Source organism: Chaetodon trifascialis, chromosome 9 (genome assembly GCF_039877785.1).
Source record: "Chaetodon trifascialis isolate fChaTrf1 chromosome 9, fChaTrf1.hap1, whole genome shotgun sequence".
Taxonomy (NCBI): domain Eukaryota; kingdom Metazoa; phylum Chordata; class Actinopteri; order Chaetodontiformes; family Chaetodontidae; genus Chaetodon; species Chaetodon trifascialis.
Genome location: NC_092064.1, coordinates 2,003,207 through 2,021,073, shown reverse-complemented (window position 1 = coordinate 2,021,073; position 17,867 = coordinate 2,003,207). Strand labels below are relative to the sequence as shown.

General features: G+C 41.3%; 1 protein-coding gene across 1 annotated transcript in view; it reads right to left on the bottom strand.

Annotated features, from left to right (window-relative positions):
• Positions 1 to 17,867, bottom strand: part of LOC139336603 (melatonin receptor type 1B-B-like) — a 73,300-nt gene that overhangs the window by 26,301 nt on the left and 29,132 nt on the right. The window contains exon 2 of the mRNA XM_070970753.1: positions 475 to 593. Within this exon, the coding sequence (XP_070826854.1) occupies positions 475 to 593 (119 nt within the window). The remainder of the gene's footprint in view (positions 1 to 474; positions 594 to 17,867) is intronic.

Below are 17,867 nucleotides of genomic sequence, written 5' to 3'. Positions count from 1 at the left end.
CATGTGGACAAAAACTTCAGGGATGGTTAATTCTTTTATCAAAAAATGTTCACCAGCATCTGTGTTGATTCACGCTACACTGCAGGTAAATGGGAGCGAAAAGAGCAAAAAAATCTTTCCACCCCGTAACCATACAAAATAATGACCGTTAAACACAGAAATAATGCAAAAGATCTGCACACTGATAGCTCATGTGAAGCTTAATTTGATGAAGCTATGTTGCCATCACAAACATCTTTGTCAGGCTTTATTGAGTAAAAAGGGCTCTTTAGGCAGGACTTTTCCTTGTTTAGAGTTCTAAGGAATGAAGGTGTGATGTGCTGCACAGATTGTAAATCTCTTTAGTGTTAGTGTTAATCTTTTGTGACTTTAGACTGTATAGATAAAGATCACCTGGCTTGCAGATATAAGATCAAGGTTGTTGGAAAAAGTCTTTCAAGCCGAGTTATCATTAGATGTAGAGTCAGGGCTCACCTTGCACTGGGTGTCACCCAGTGACCAGCCATCATGGAAGATGGCATACAACACCAGAGGGTAGGGGTAGAATGCAACCACCAAGTCAGCAAAGGCCAGGCTCACCACAAAGACATTTCCTGTAAAGGACAGAAGGAGAGGAAACAAAGAGTCATGTAAGACTGTGAAACTGAACTGACTTGAATTGAATTAAATTGAAACTGTAACAACTTTGAGTGGAGCAGCAGATGGTCCATGTCAAAATTTTGCATGGCCACACCTCACCCATGGCATGCTTCCTAACAAAGCAACAAAAAGTTGCTCAGTTTCTACAAGGGCATTCATATTGTTTAATAACTCTGTATATGTTATGACATATTTTGTTGTTATTAATAGCTACCAAACCATTCAGTTTTTAGCAGAATCAGAATCAGAAAAAGCTTTATTGCCAAGTACGATTTTACACATACGAGGAATATTTTTTAGTGAAGTTGGCAACAAATCTAATAAATTTACTAAAAAATACAATTAAAAAGTAAAAAAAAATAACAATATAAATATATATACACAAAGCTGTTTTGGCAGAAGCACAGTCTGTTTTTTCAGAAACACAGTTTTTTTTTTTCACAAAGAAATCCAAGCTGAGTGTTAATGTAATGTTATGGTAATGTAAATGTGACAATTATGCCACATTTCCACTAGCGTGGCTCGACTTGACTCAACTCTACTCTACCCGGTTGTTTTGTGTTTCCATTAGGGATAGTACCTGGTACCCGATACTATTTTTAGTACCTGCTCTGGCGAGGTTCCAAGCGAGTAGAAGCGATACTATATGTATGACGTCAACAACCTGTCGGCCACTGATTGGCCAGAGATTGTCGTCACTGGCCTGCGAAGTCCAACACCGGAAAAACAATCCCGCCCCCTCCATTGTAACGCCGGGCAACAGCAACCGCTGACTTTATTCTTTATTCTCACTCGAGGGAAATGGCTGCCCGTAAAATATCACCGTGGTCCGTCGACGAGGTCCAGACTACAACATTGCCTCGATGTCCTCCATTGTTTGTCGGCTCTGTTTGCATCGCGTACAAATTGACGTCATGGAGGTTTCGCGCAGCCGTGGTATGACGACCCCGCCCACGTTGAGGAGGTACTATGAAGTACTCAATTGTAATGGAAACTCAACCAAACCAAGTAGAGTAGAGTAGAACCGAGTCGAGTAGAGCTGGAACTGTGTAATGGAAATGCGCCATTAGAGGCAGAGGTGGAGTGTGAAGAGTGTCGGGGGGTTGTGGGCCTTGTTGATAAGGCTGACAGCAGACGGGAAAAAACTGTTCTTGTGGCATGAAGTTTGGGTCCTGATGGACCGCAGCCTCCTGCCAGAGGGGAGTGTCTCAAAGAGTTTGTGTCTGGGGTGAGAGGGATCAGCCACAATCTTTCCTGCACGCCTCAGGGTCCTGAAGAGACGGAAGATTGCAGTCAATCACCTTCTCTGCAGACCGAATGACACGCTGTAGTCTGCCCTTGTCCTTGGCAGTGGCAGTAGCATACCAGATGGTGATGGAGGAGATGAGGATGGACTCAATGATGGTTGTGTAGAAGTGCACCATCATTGTCTTTAGCAGATTGAATTTCTTCAGTTGCCATAGGAAGTACATTCTCTGCTGTGCTTTCTTGATGAGGGAGCTGATGTTCAGCTCCCACTTGAGGTACTGGGAGATGATAGTTCCCAGGAAGTGGAGAGATAAACTCTTCTTATTTAATCTTTCATCCTTATTCATATTTCACAAAAACAAACTCTCTTACTTTAAAAATAACAAGAGTGCAAAATGAAGAGTGAAATATAAAATCTGAATAATAATTTGCCACATTGTGGCAGTGCTGTCAAAAATATCGCGTTATTAAGGCCTTAACGCAAATCAATTTGAACGGCGTCATTTTTTTTTATCGTGCGATTAACGTTCTTTGTGACCTCGTGAACTTGTAGTTTTTTATTAGCTGTGGCCACTGCTAGTAACGTTACAAAAACTACAGGATCCGATTGTAAACCGGAAACAAAACAATAGACACGACCCACGCATGTTTTGGTCTTGCCTGCTCGCTAGGCGGAAGTGTAGGCGGAAGAGTTGAGTATGCTTTGAATGCACTTTTTAGCGTGATTTCCTCATTTGTAAATTTTATTATCTTGATTGCTTAAAGGAAAATGTCATTTCCTCTGTTTTATATATATATTTTTTCACCTGTTTTGGCGCTGGTGATTCCGTTTCTGAATGGTAAGATTTTATTTTGAAGACCAGTATTTTCCTTGCTTCCTGTATTGCACTACCGGGAAAAATAAAGGCATTTGACAACGTCATTTAAGAGCTAACGGCAAAAAACGCTAAAAGTTTAAAGGCAAGGTGAAATGGAAACTAAGATTTCAAAGGCTGTATGTTTTCTAGCTACCCCCGAGGAGGCACAAGGTTGGTGTGTTATGGTCTTTCACTCAACTATATGTCGGTTTATATCGGAAATATGTTAACTCTGTTGACCGCTTGCTTGGTAAATTGGCGGCCTATTGCGTGTTATAACGCTGTGCTGTGTTTGCCATCTATTACAGATACAAGCAGAAAATTTATTATTTTGCTTTTGTTTATTTGACAGTTCTCACGTTGGTTTAAAGGAGGTTTGTGACAACAATAAACATTAAACCATCAGTCGAGTCTTTCACCATCTCTCAGCGGGTATGCTACATAAGCCGTGGTTTAACTGCACTATAGGCTGAATCCTAGTTTACAATGATGTACACTTTGTGACTTTATTTTGTATCACCCTGTTTTGTTGAAGGGGCTTTTTTTGTAACCATTTATTTAAGCATTTATTTTTTTTGTCATCTGTTTATTCACAGTGTGTGAGATTTGATTCATTCAAATGTGAATAACTGCTCAAAGTGAGAATGTTAGTGTGAAATATAACACTACACGTTATTGTTTTCAATAAAAAACATTTGTACAAAGCAAGCCTATCCACTTTCCATGTTGATAACAGTATTAAAATGATAATTAATGGGACATTTGGAATAGATAAAAATGTGCGATCAATTTGCGATTAATCGCGAGTTAACTATGACATTTATGCGATTAATCGCGATTAAATATTTTAATCGATTGACAGCACTAGTCTAGACACATCACTTTCATCTACCATCATCACTAATGGGCAAACTCCAGAAAATTACACACTGTACAGGGGAGCCAGGCAAGGGTGTGCCAAGCTCATGGATAGATACAGACAAATTCATATTTCAGGCTTACAGTACCATTTCTTCATCAGTCCATGAAACATCTGTCTTGTTTCAAAGTATCAACAATGGCAACAACTGACAATCTGATGGAAATTCCATGAAATCATGAATGATATTGTTTTTTTGTACACTTTCATTTGGAACAATCCTGATTTTCTTATTAACAGAAAGCCACATAACTTTCATTCATTCATTGAAAAGGGCATTACACATCAAACATATCTTCAATAATAACACCATGCTCTCACTCCCAGATGTGGTCAAGAAGTACAGTATTGGGAATAATACAACCCTGATTTCCAAAAAGTTGGGACTTTGTGTAAAACATAAATAAAAAAGTGCTTACCAACAACAGTTTTACGAAGTGTTACGAAATGTGTAGCAAAATCCCAATATCCTTTGTATTCAAGATGCCAAAGCATTCACAATGCGAGGCTCAGTGTCTCACTAGAATTCGTGAAATAGTTGTTATTTTCCGACTGATTTCAAGTCTGTTTGCTCATTACAGCTTTGCGAACACTTCCCATACCAGACAGCAACTTTTGGATTCAAGATTTTGATGCACAAGCAGTGTATTCGATAAACTCCAGCCCCAAGAGATCGCCAGGACAGCGAGACCGAGCAACACAGCTACGCCGACTGGAAGCGACCATTGGTGGTATTAAAGTATTATGAATAGGTTGAACCTTCTTATAATGTGCATAAACCATCCCATTAAGAGGAAGAAAATATTGAGTCAGTTGAAGAAATTACAATGTGCAATGCATAAATACAAGAAAGTCACCTGAGTGAGCATGAACATAAAAAATTGAAAAGGGAATGGGTAAATCAAGTATTCCATGCTTCATATGGCAAGAGAAGGGGGGTGGCTATAGTAATTAATAAATCCCTACCGTTTTCTACAGAGAAAGTAATTAAAGATCATATGGGAAGATATATCATGGTGGTGGACACAATAGGAGACATGATTTTTTCGATTTTAGACATCTATGCCCCAAATGAGGAAAATGAAACAATCCTTAAAAACATAGCTAATATAGTTACTAATGGACAAGGGATGATAATTATGGAAAGAAAGGGACTTTACCATCTATTCTAACCCACAAGGCTGTTACTCCAGAATAGATTTTTTGTGGGCCAAAACAACAGATACAGAGTTAGAAATTACAGTATAGATATATACATACATAATATAGTCCATAACTATAAGTAATCATGCCCCTATCACACAATCTCTGGGCTGGGTAGGGAATCCTTCTTTACATACTGGAGACTCAATGTGTCAGTCCTATCAGATGAAAAGGTTGTTATAGAAATAAAGCAAAATTTAAAAGAATGCTTTCAAATAAATGACAATGGCAAGGTCTCACCATCAATTCTGTGGGAGGGAGCAAAAGCTGTCATAGGAGGGAAAATAATAGAAATAAAATCCAGATTGAAAAAAAAAACTCGATTGGAACAGCAAGGAAAGCTAGAAAGCAAAATCAGAGAGTTGGAACATAAAAAGACATCTAACAACTCCATTCTCCTCGAATTAAAAAAACAAAAACAAAAAAAAAAACCTCTCAACATATAAAGCAGAAGGAGCTCTTCGATTTATAAATCAAAGATATTATGAGATGGGCAACAGGGCAGGCTAGTTACTAGCATTCCAACTGCAAAAAGAATAATCACAAAAATAAGACATCCCAGTTCCAAATTAATCATTGCTAAGCCAATGGAAATAGGCCTTTGCAGAATATTATAAAAACCTATACAGTGACTCAGAGTTTAATCTCATGAAGAACAAAACACAAGAATTCTTTTAAAAAACATGTTTACCAGCATTAACGGAAGAAGAAGCATCTGGAATGATAAAAACAATTTCATTGCAAGAAATAGCCAACACTATAAAAACCCTTAAAAGTAACAAATGCCCAGGTACAGATGGCTTCCCAGGAGAATTTTATAAATGTTTTGCAGAAGAGGTAACACCAGTATTATGTAAAGTTTTTTAACTGTTCTGTCAACAGGAAGCCCCCCAGATACTTGGTCAGAAGCCATAATTTCCGTGCTACATAAGGAGGGCAAAGATCCAACTTCATGTGAGGGATATAGACCTGTCAGCTTGCTCTGTAATGATTTGAAAATATAAACAAACATACGAGCACAAAGAATGCAACAACATATAACTAAATTAATTAAACCAGATCAAACAGGGTTTATCCCGGGGAGTCAGGGGGCTAACAATATTAGGAGAACATTAAATCTTATATCATGTGCTAAAAACAACTTCCAACCTACCATGCTGCTTAGCCTAGATGCACAAAAGGCGTTTGACCGCGTGAAGATGAACTCCTTATATCAAACATTGGAGGTGTTTGGGTTTCATTCAACGTTTATAGGCTGGGTAACAATTGTTTAGAAAAATCCTAAATCAGAGATTAGAGTCAATGGCTGTTGCTCAGACTTTTTCTACCTCAAAAGAGGAGTCAGGCAAGGAGATTGCCTGAGTCTGCTGCTGTTTGCTGCAAGTATTGAACCATTAGCAGAGTCAAAAATAAAAACATGAAAGGAATAAAAGATGAAGTGGGCATAGAACACAAATCATTGTTATTTGCGGATGATTTATTAACATATGTTAGCAAGCCCTCCACGTCTATACCAGCCCTATTGGACAACCTGAAAGAATATCGTGAAATATCAGGGTATTTGATGAATGAAGCCAAATCAATAGCTATGATGCTATCAGGAGGGTGTCCAGTGGAACCTAAAAGAAAAGTCCAATTTAAATGGACCGAAAAAGGGTTTAGATACCTGGGTAAAATTATCACTCCTAGTACAACACAGCTATTTGAAGCTAACTATGGGAAATTGATTACCGAGAAAAAGGATGATTTGGCTAGATGGGAATTTTACCTTTGACTCTCCTGGGAAGAGTAGAAGCAGTAAGAATGAATATACTGCCAAGATTGTTGTTTTAGTTTCAGTCGTTGCCTATTGTGATTTCTGGAGTTTTTCTGAAAACATATCGAAATTCGTATGGCAAAATAAAAAAAGCAAGAATTAAATGAAGACGTTTCTCAGTAAAAAAGAGAAGGGAGGGTTGAACTGACCTAACTTAAGAAATTGCTATTGGGAAGCACAACTCAGAGCCTTGATTATGTGGATTACTAAAGAGAAAGATTTGGTGTGGGTGGAGATGGAGCAAAATGCATGTCAAAATATATCTTTAGAATCACTCCCATTTTTGAACGAAAAGGCTTGGAAGAGACTCGAGATGGGCAACGAGTGGATCAGGGGAACAATGAAAATCTGGTCAGCAGTATGAAAGAAGCTGAAATTGACGAATTCTCTAGGCAGGGATTTATGATTTAACAAATGGGCTAACAAGGGGCTAATATATATTGATCAAATGTTACAGGGACAAACAATGAAACCTTTCACACAACTTCAAAAACAATTTAATTTACCAGCTCATGACTTCTACAAATTCTTACAGCTAAGCGATTACCTACAGAAACACCAGGAATGGGAGAATATTTGTAAGACACTATCGAAATTAGAGGAAGTGTTTTGGTCATTCTCAGAGGACAAGCCAAAAAAACAGACGTTATATCAAAAAGCCCTACAACATGACTCCAATGATAACAACGTGGATATCAAAGAAAAATGGGAGCTGGAATTATAATATCAGAAGAAGAAATGGAGGACACATTTACAGAGCATAAATTCAATTCAATTCAATTTTATTTGTATAGCGCCAAATCACAACAGAAGTTGTCTCAGGACACTTTCCATATAGAGCTGGTACAGACCAAGCTCTTTTATCTACAAAGAAACCAACAATTCCCCCATGAGCAAGCACTTGGCGACAGTGGCGAGGAAAAACTTCCTTTTAACAGGCAGAAACCTCGAGCAGAACCAGACTCTGGGTGGGCGGCCATCTGCCTCGACCGGTTGGGTGAGAGAGGAAGAGCAAGAGAGGGACAGACAGACAGACAGACAGACAGACAGACAGACAGACAGACAGACAGACAGACAGACAGACAGACGGACAGACAGAAATGCAGTCAGAGAGAGAGAGAGAGAGACAGAGACAGAGACAGAGACAGAGAGACAGACATGCAGTCACAGTAACAGTGACAGTGGATGTAATAACAGCAGTAGCAGTTGCAGTGGATGTCAGGCAGGGCCAAGGCAGGAGATGCAGCTGAAATCCACAATCCAGATTCAGCCACTGTCCATGGGAACCTGCAAGACGACAAAGCACAGAGACTCCGGGAAAGGAGCTAAGTTAGTAACACGCCGTGGTAGGACATGAGAGCGTGCGGATGGAGAGGGACAGAAGGACAGAGGAGCTCGGTGTATCTTTGGATGTCCCCCGACAGTCTAATCCTATAGCAGCATAACTAGGGGCTGGTCCAGGACCAGCCTGAGCCAGCCCTAACTATAAGCTTTATCAAAAAGGAAAGTTTTAAGCCTACTCTTAAATGTAGAGACAGTGTCTGCCTCCCGGACAAAGACTGGAAGATGGTTCCACAGGAGAGGAGCTTGATAGCTAAATGCTCTGACTCCTGTTCTGCTTTTTGAGACTTTAGGAACCATAAGTAGACCTGCATTCTGGGAACGCAGTGTTCGAGTAGGGCAATAAGGTACTATGAGCTCTTTAAGATAAGAAGGTGCCTGGCCATTTATGGCTTTGTAAGTAAGGAGGAGAATTTTAAACTCTATTCTAAACTTTACAGGGAGCCAGTGCAAAGTGGCGAGTATTGGAGAAATATGATCTCGCTTCCTGGTTAAACTAACATAAACATAAACTAACTAATAGCTCAACATGGTGGGAATTCGATTGGAAAGTGGAAATACATTACTTTAACACTTTGTTTATTATGTCAAAATATAGAAATACAATGGATCTATGCTGGAGGGAGTGTTGAGCGGTGGGTGACTGCACTCATATATTCTGGGATTGCCCAAAAATACAGGTCACGTCAAATAAAAAAATCAGTTTAAAAAAACCGCACCGTACTTAACTAACTGTTTATTTCCACCACTGCCAGCAGTTTATTTTAGCCTCTTTATTTTGTTTGTCTCTGTATCCTGGTTCTATTATGTAATCCAAATAATAAGTCAAATAAATCCTGTGGTTAATAACACTGAGTAAAATTAAATTTTATTGTTTCCCTGAATGCATCTCCTATCACATTTAAAAAGATATTAAAAGAAAGCCAAAGGGCTGACAGTGGCTTCTCTCATCTACTGGTTCCCAGAAATCACGGCCCACCACTGGAGTGACTGGTTAGATCACACATAGTCCAGAGGTTGCAGTGAAACACTTTATTTCTAAACAGTCGTAACAGGATGTGTGTATGTGTGTGTGTGAGTGTGTGTGGTTTCCAAGAAATAAGTGTAAGAAGAATATAATACAAACATATAAGCAACAGTTGCTTATAAAGAATTCACTGCTATGGACAGCATTGACACAAAGTGAAGTGGAATTATGAGATAAAATTATGCCAAATAAACAATAATTTATTTCACAAAATAGACAGAATTCAAATACTAGAAATACAGCCAGTGCAAACAGTGTGCAGCGTGCTTAGATTAAGTGTGAACATATTACTACAACAAGCTTTCATATATGAAAAGACTGAAAAAAGCACACTGCATGTGTTATGATTTACTAATCACTATAGTTGAGTAGGACCCAAGAGGCAGACAATAAGCACGGAAACGAAGGGAGCCATTTAAACACAAATGATTTATTTACAAGAACAAACAAAATACTAATACAAAACAAAACAATGGGAACAAACATCATAATTAGTTTCCTAAACTCAAAAATATCCCTAAACAAAATAATCTACGACTCTGTGGCAAGTGGGTAGCGAACACTATAGCAAGAAAAACAAAAACTAGGAAAACCCCACGATGGCTAATGAGCTAAACAGAACGAGATACGCACACAGGTGATTAGGAACAAGACAAGAATACTATGAGATCAAGAGACAAGGAAAAGGCTGGAAAGGCTAGCGTGAAGCTCGAACAATCTGGTGGTGGGCCATCTCCAGGGGCCCATTGCACAAAACTAGGATAAGGGATTAAGCCGGGATATGTTGGTTATCCTCATCCCTTATCTCAGTCAGCAGTCATCACAAATGGAAACCAATAGTTATTCCACTGCCCACTACACATTGTTATCACATTTAACTAGATCCATGGTCATTATTTAAACATTAACACAAAACATAAACATTATTAATTTCAATTTTAATTTACTTCATTAATTTCAATCATTGTAGATAAATGATGATTTTACATGATGTTGCAGCCCTGCAATCGACTGGCGACCGGTCCAGGGTGTACCCCGCCTCTTGCCCGTTGATGGCTGGGATAGGTTCCAGCACCCCCGCAACCCCGAAAGGGATACACGGTATAGAGAATGGATGGATGGATGGATGTTGCCATCATCAGATAGACAGTTTTCCGTAGACTATATATAAAATACACATCCAATTTAATATGAATACACAAAGAGTAATATGATGTTCCTTTATCGAATAAGGATAAATAAAAGCATCAGTTCCTTTCCAAACTGAAGTCACACAGTGACTCTACAAGATAGAAAGCACAGAATCAAAGCATATTATACAACACAAGAATAAATACACATCCAACAGTCTGTATATAATACACCCCACATGTCTGCACACTGAAATAAATGTAGGACAAATCTGTACACAAGTGAACAGACAAATGAATGGATGCAGTATCCTCCCTGCAAGCTTGTATACACACAGTATACAGCACAAATATAAGAGGCCAAATGAATCCATCCATCCATTATCTATACCGCCTATCCCTTTCGGGGTTGTGGGGGACTGGAGCCTATCCCAGCTACAATGGGTGAGAGGCAGGGTACACCCTGAACCGGTCGCCAGCCAATTGCAGGGCGCCAAATTAATCTGAAGTGAAAAAAAATTGACAAACACCACACAAATTCCTCTGCCAATGTAAGCCATATTTAACTGAAATTCACAGCATGTGTCTCTGCCAATGCAAGACACATTGAACTAAAATTCACAGCATGCGTCTCTGCCAATGCAGGACATATAACTGAAATTTAAAGCACGCATGTTAACTAAAATAATTTAACACATATTGGTCCCTGACCAGCCGACCACTGTCGTCATCAGGGAAGATGGTAGGATTGTCCCAGGCCATGTGTGATGGCACTCTGGGGGCCCTCTCCTTCCTCAGGCAGGCCACATTGTGGAGGACAGCACAGGCCACAGTGATGTCACATGCCCTCAAAGAGCTGACCCGTAAGTCATGAAGACATTGAAAGTGTGCCTTTAAGAGGCCAAAGGTCATTTCAATCCTGGCCCTTGTCCTGGCATGTGTGCTTCCTGGGGGTCTGTGTATGGTGTCAGGAGAAAAGGCTGGCAGGCATACCCCCTGTCCCCCAGCAAGACACCAGAGAATTAACCTGTCAATACAATCTCATCATCACAACTTTATAAATAGAGTAGCATTCTTGACACAGCTATGTGTGTGTGTGTGTGTGTGTGTGTGTGTGTGTGTGTATGTGTGTGTGCTAATAAAACAAAAAACATGAGATAAGATCAACTTTGTTTATGCCAAAGGGAAATTATCAAGGAGTTATACAGTCTGATGGAGTTACATTTACACAATTTCACTTGCAATTTCAACTGATTCATAATCAGAGTACAGCTACGTTTTCGGAGATGTTAAGCAACTATTTGGATTGTAATTTTGATGGTTTCAGAGGAGCAGTGAGTGTGTATTTGTGAGCTACTTACACATTCAAGCGGTCTGCAATACTTTGCCACGCTTTCTCTCGCTGTTTTATAACTGTGGCGGTGTTATCTTTCTTTTTAATTTGGTCTTTCACCTCCTCATAAGCCTCCATGAGGACTTCTTCTTCCAATGGGGATAAGTACGCCGCTCTGTTTGCCATAGTGAATTGGTGAATCTGTGATCGACGGCGGGGTCTGTTTGAAGAAGCCGCGTGCACGCACTTATCCAGGATAGGTTTCACCTGGCTTGTTGAATCCGTGTCTGCTCATCTTGGCTTGGTCACTTATCCTGGATGTCTTAATCCTAGTTTTGTGCAACGGGCCCCTGGTTGAAGTGCAGAGAATGCCTCTTGTAGTTGCCGGTCTCCACCCTTGAAGTTTGTGCCCATGTCAGAGAGTAATTCGAAAGGTTTGCCACAATGGGCCACAAATCTTCTCAAAGCCATCAAGAAAAAGTCTGTGTCAATCATGGAGAGGAGGTCCAAGTGCACTGCCCGAGTGGTCATATAGAGTAAGTAAGATCTGCCCTGTGAGGGATCTGCCGCTTCCCACACCACTTCCTGTATTTAGGGCAATGATGCTGAAGACGTCGAACAGCTTCCCTTCCTCTAAGAATCCAACATTTCCTCCTCAATTCGGCAAACACTTGTTCACTTCTAGGATGATGGAGCTGATCATCATAGGGCTGGATTAGGAGCTGTCCTCCAACTCTGTTGAGTACCAGCAACTTTATCAAACTCTGGGGCAAGAGGGATGAGGTGACTGGTACCTGGAAGGGGTTTCCTGGCCTTAAGCTGATGATAGTTTTGGGAAACACTCCTGTTGCACTCACTGGAACAGGATATTTTCTGCCAGTGAGCATAGGTTTAGCCATCCCTTGCAGGGACTGGGCGTGACAGCGACCAGCTGGCTCCAGGTCTGGAACTGATCAACATCTTGAATAACCAGAAGGGCCGATATAGCAGTAGCACTTACCTCCTGGAGGTATTTGCCACAGGTTATATGTGACCCGCCACAAGAAAACCAGCAACAAGTCGGCCTGGTGCAAGTTGTGTAAACAAAGAAAAATCTTTTTTTTTTTTTTTTTTTTTTAATGAATGATTTTTGTTTTTTGCAGAATATGTAAGTTAAAATCATGAAGAAGCCACTCCATCTTTCAAATAACAGTACTGGGGGCCTTTAAACCGTAAACTTTGTATTTGAATTTGGGTTGTTTTAGAGGAAATTCTTGGTCCTACTTGGGGGTGTGGCGATTCAACAGTAAATTAGCATACTGGCTGTCTTTGGCTATTCATTTCAATTTCAATTTCAATTTTATTTGTATAGCGCCAAATCACAACAGAAGTTGTCTCAGGACACTTTCCATATAGAGCTGGTACAGACTAAGCTCTTTTATCTACAGAGAACCAACAATTCCCCCATGAGCAAGCACTTGGCGACAGTGGCGAGGAAAAACTTCCTTTTAACAGGCAGAAACCTCGGGCAAAACCAGACTCTGGGTGGGCGGCCATCTGCCTCGACCAGTTGGGTGAGAGAGGGAGAGCAAGAGAGGGGGAGTGAGACAGACAGACACAGACAGACAGACAGACAGACAGACAGAAATGCAGTCAGAGAGAGAGAGTGAGAGAGACAGAGAGACAGACATGCAGTCACAGTAACAGTGACAGTGGATGTAATAACAGTAGTAGCAGTTGCAGTGGATGTCAGGCAGGGCCAAGGCAGGAGACGCGGCAGCAATCCACAATCCAGATTCAGCCACTGTGGAACCTGCAAGACGACCAAGCACAGAGACTCTGGGGAAGGAGCTAAGTTAGTAACACGCCGTGGTAGGACATGAAAGCGTGCAGATGGAGAGGGACGGAAGGACAGAGGAGCTCGGTGTGTCTTTGGAGGTCCCCCGACAGTCTAATCCTATAGCAGCATAACTAGGGGCTGGTCCAGGACAAGCCTGAGCCAGCCCTAACTATAAGCTTTATCAAAAAGGAAAGTTTTAAGCCTACTCTTAAATGTAGAGACAGTGTTTGCCTCCCGGACAAAGACTGGAAGATGGTTTCACAGGAGAGGAGCTTGATAGCTAAATCCTCTGACTCCTGTTCTGCTTTTTGAGACTTTAGGAACCATAAATAGGCCTGCATTCTGGGAACGCAGTGTTCGAGTGGAGCAATAAGGTACTATGAGCTCTTAAAGATAAGAAGGTGCCTGGCCATTTATGGCTTTGTAAGTAAGGAGGAGAATTTTAAATTCTATTCTGGGAGCAAGGGAGCAAGTGCAGAGTGGCTAGTATTGGAGAAATATGATCTCTCTTCCTGGCTTTTGTCAGAACACGTGCTGCAGCATTCTGGAGCAACTGGAGAATATTCAGCAACGAATTTGGGCAGCCTGATAGTAAGGAATTGCAATAATCCAGCCGGGAAGTTACGAATGCATGGACTAGTTTTTCTCCATCATTTTGAGACAAAATATGCCTGATTTTTGCAATATTATGGAGGTGAAAAAAGGCAGTCCTTGAAATTTGTTTTACATGGGAGTGAAAGGACATGTCTTGGTCAAAGATGACTCCCAGATTCTTTACAGTGGTGCTGGAGGCCAGCGCAATGCCATCCATAGCTGCTATGTCATCAGAAAGTGACTTTCTAAGATGTTTAGGGCCTACTACTATAACTTCGGTTTTGTCCGAGTTTAGCATCAAATTGCAGGTCATCCAGGTCTTTATGTCATGAAGACATGCTTGTAGTCTAGTTAACAGACTGGTTTCTTCTGGCTTCATTGATAAATATAGCTGGGTATCATTTGCATAGCAATGAAAATTTATTGAGTGCTTCCTGATAATCTTACCTTAAGGAAGCATATGTAAGGTGAATAGAATTGGTCCAAGCACAGAACCCTGCGGAACTCCATAGCTGACTTTAGTGAGCACAGAGGAGTCATCATTAACGCGTACAAACTGAGAGCGATCTGACAAGTAGGATTTAAACCAGCTTAGCGCAGTTCCCTTAATGCCAATGAAGTGTTCCAGTGTCTGCAATAGGATGCCATGGTCAATGGTGTCAAATGCAGCACTAAGATCCAATAAGACTAGTACACAGACAAATCCTTTATCAGATGCAATTAGAAAGGTCATTTGTAACTTTAACCAGTGCTGTCTCTGTGCTATGATGTACTCTAAATCCTGACTGGAAATCCTCAAATAAACTATTATTGTTTAGAAAGTCACACAGCTGATTGGCAACTGCTTTCTCAAGAGTTTTTGAGAGAAAGGGAAGGTTGGATATCGGTCTATAGTTGGCTAAAACCCCTGGATCAAGAGTAGGCTTTTTCAGTAGCGGTTTTATCACAGCTACTTTAAAGGACTGTGGTACATAGCCTGTTGATAAAGACAGATTGATCATGTCTAATACTGAAGAGTCAATTAAAGGTAATACTTCTTTAAACAGCTTAGTCGAGATGGGATCTAAAATACAGGTTGATGATTTTGATGATGAAATTATTGAAATTAGTTGGTGAAGGTCGACAGGAGTAAAACAGTCTAAAACTGCGACAGACTGAGTAACAGTTTCTACGGTTTCTGTATTGGAAGACAAAACAGTACCTGTTGATGGCAGGAGCCGATGAATTCGGTCTCTAATAGTTAGAATTTTATCATTAAAGAAGCTCATGAAGTCATTACTGTTCAGAGCTAAAGGAATACATGGTTCAACAGAATTATGGCTCTCTGTCAGCCTGGCTACAGTGCTGAAGAGAAACCTGGGATTGTTCTTATTTTCCTCTATTAGTGCAGAGTAATAGGCTGCCCTGGCACTGCGGAGGGCTGTATATTTTAAGACTGTCTTGCCAGGCGAACCGAAATTCTTCCAAAATTGGTAGAACGCCATTTCCTTTCTTTTTTCCATGAAGTTTGCTTTAATTTGTGGGTTTGAGGGGTGTACCATGGAGCTAACCTCCTCTGTTTAATTTTCTTCTTTTTTAGGAGAGCAACAAAGTCAAGTGTCATATGCAATGAACCTGTAGCACGATCAACCAGGTAGTCAATCTGGGAGGTGCTAACGTTAGCATAAGAATCCTCTGTTGTATTGAAACATAGCATTGAATTAAATACTGATGGGATCATATCTGTAAATTTAGCTACAGCACTATCAGACAGGAGTCTGGTATAAGAATTTTTGCCTACTGGCTGGTAGTCTGGTAATATGAATTCAAAAGTTATTAAATGATGGTCTGATAGAAGAGGATTCTGTGAGGAGACTATTAAGTCTTCGATTTCAATGCCATATGTCAGAACAAGGTCGAGGGTGTGGTCAAAACAGTGAGTCGGTTCATGTACATTCTGATGGAAGCCAACTGAGTCTAATACTGAGATAAACGCAGTGCTAAGGCTGCCATTATCAACGTCGACATGTACATTAAAGTCACCTACAATAATTACTTAATCTGCTTTAAGGACTAAACCTGATAGAAACTCAGAGAACTCAGCTATAAATTCGGAGTAAGGACCAGGAGAGCGGTATACTATAACAAATAAAACTGGCTGCCCTGTTTTTCCATTTTTTATGAGAAAGAGTGAGAACAAGGCTTTCAAATGAGTTATAGTTGAGATTAGGTTTAGGGTTGATCAAAAGGCTTGAGTCAAAAATGGCTGCAACTCCACCTCCTCTGCCGCTGCCTCGAGGAATGTGAGTATTAATATGGCTCGGAGGAGTAGCTTCATTTAGGCTCACATTCTCTTCAGGACACAGCCAGGTTTCAGTCAGACAAAATAAATCAATATTATGGTCTGATATTAACTCATTTACTAGAACAGCTTTAGAGGACAGAGATCTGATGTTAAGGAGTCCACATTTAATTCTCCTATCTTGTTGTACTATTGCAGAGGTTGTTTTTATTTGAATTAGATTCTGATGTTTAACTCCTGTTCTCTGTACTTTTGGTTTACTTAGTCTATGTGGTCGGGGGGCAGACACAGTCTCTATGGAGTATTGGGTGGGTAACTGCTCTAATGGAGGTGCAGAGAAGCGTGTAGGACTGCAGCTCTGCCTCCTGGTCTCAACTCTGAGTTGTCAGGGGTTAGGTTCATAAATAAAACCGGTCAGATTTCTAGAGATGGGAGCTGCTCCCTCCAAAGTGGGATGAATGCCGTCTCTCCTAATCAGACCAGGTCTTCCCCAGAAAGTCTGCCAATTATCAGTGAAGCCCACACCGTTTGCTGGACACCATCCGCCTTGAAGCACTGCACTGATCAGCTGTCTCCAGTGTTCACAGACATTTTTAAAACCTCACTGGAGACATGTCACGTGCCGGCCTGCTTCAAGTCTTCAACCATCATCCCCGTTCCCAAGAAGCCAAGGACCACAGGACTTAACGACTTCAGACCCATTGCCCTGACCTCTGTGGTCATTTCCTTTCAGCGCCTTGTGCTCTCACACCTCAAAGACATCAACGACCCTCTCCTGGACCCCCTGCAGTTTGCCTACAGAGCCAACAGGTCTGTAGATGATGCAGTCAACTTTGCCCTCCACTTCATCCTCCAGCACCTGGACTCCACAGGAACCTACACTAGGATCCTGGTGTGGATTTCAGCTCTGCTTTTAACACCAGGGAAGTTGACCATCTGGTGACCTGGTGTAACCCGAACAACCTAGAGCTCAACGCTCTAAAGATAGTGGAGATGGTTTTGGACTACAGGAAGAACTCACCTGCCCCCATCATCCTCTGTCATTCCACTATTGACACTGTGGAGCCTTTCCGCTTCCTGGGAACTATCATCTCCCAGGACCTCAAGTGGGAGCCGAACATCAGCTCCCTCATCAAGAAAGCACAGCAGTGGATGTACTTTCTATGGCAGTTGAGGAAATTCAATCTGCCAAAGACAATGATGGTGCACCTCTACACAGCCATCACTGAGTCCATCCTCACCTCCTCCACCACCATCTGGTATGCTGCTGCCACTGCCAAGGACAAGGGCAGACTGCAGCGTGTCATTCGGTCTGCAGAGAAGGTGATCAACTGCAATCTCCCATCTCCTCAGGACCTGTACGCCTCCAGGACCCTGAGGCGTGCAAGAGAGATTGTGGCTGATCCCCCCACCCCAGACACAAACTCTTTGAGACACCCCCCTCTGGCAGGAGGTTGTGGTCCATCAGGACCAAAACCTCATGCCACAAGAACAGTTTTTTCCCATCTGCTTGTCAGCCTTAACAACAAGGCCTGGAACCCTGTGACAATCCACGGATCGGGCGGGGAAACTATTAAGAATAAACATTGAGATTACGTGCGGGTGAATGAAGAAATTTCCCATTCCACCTTCACCGCCAGCAGAAAGGATGAATGGGTTT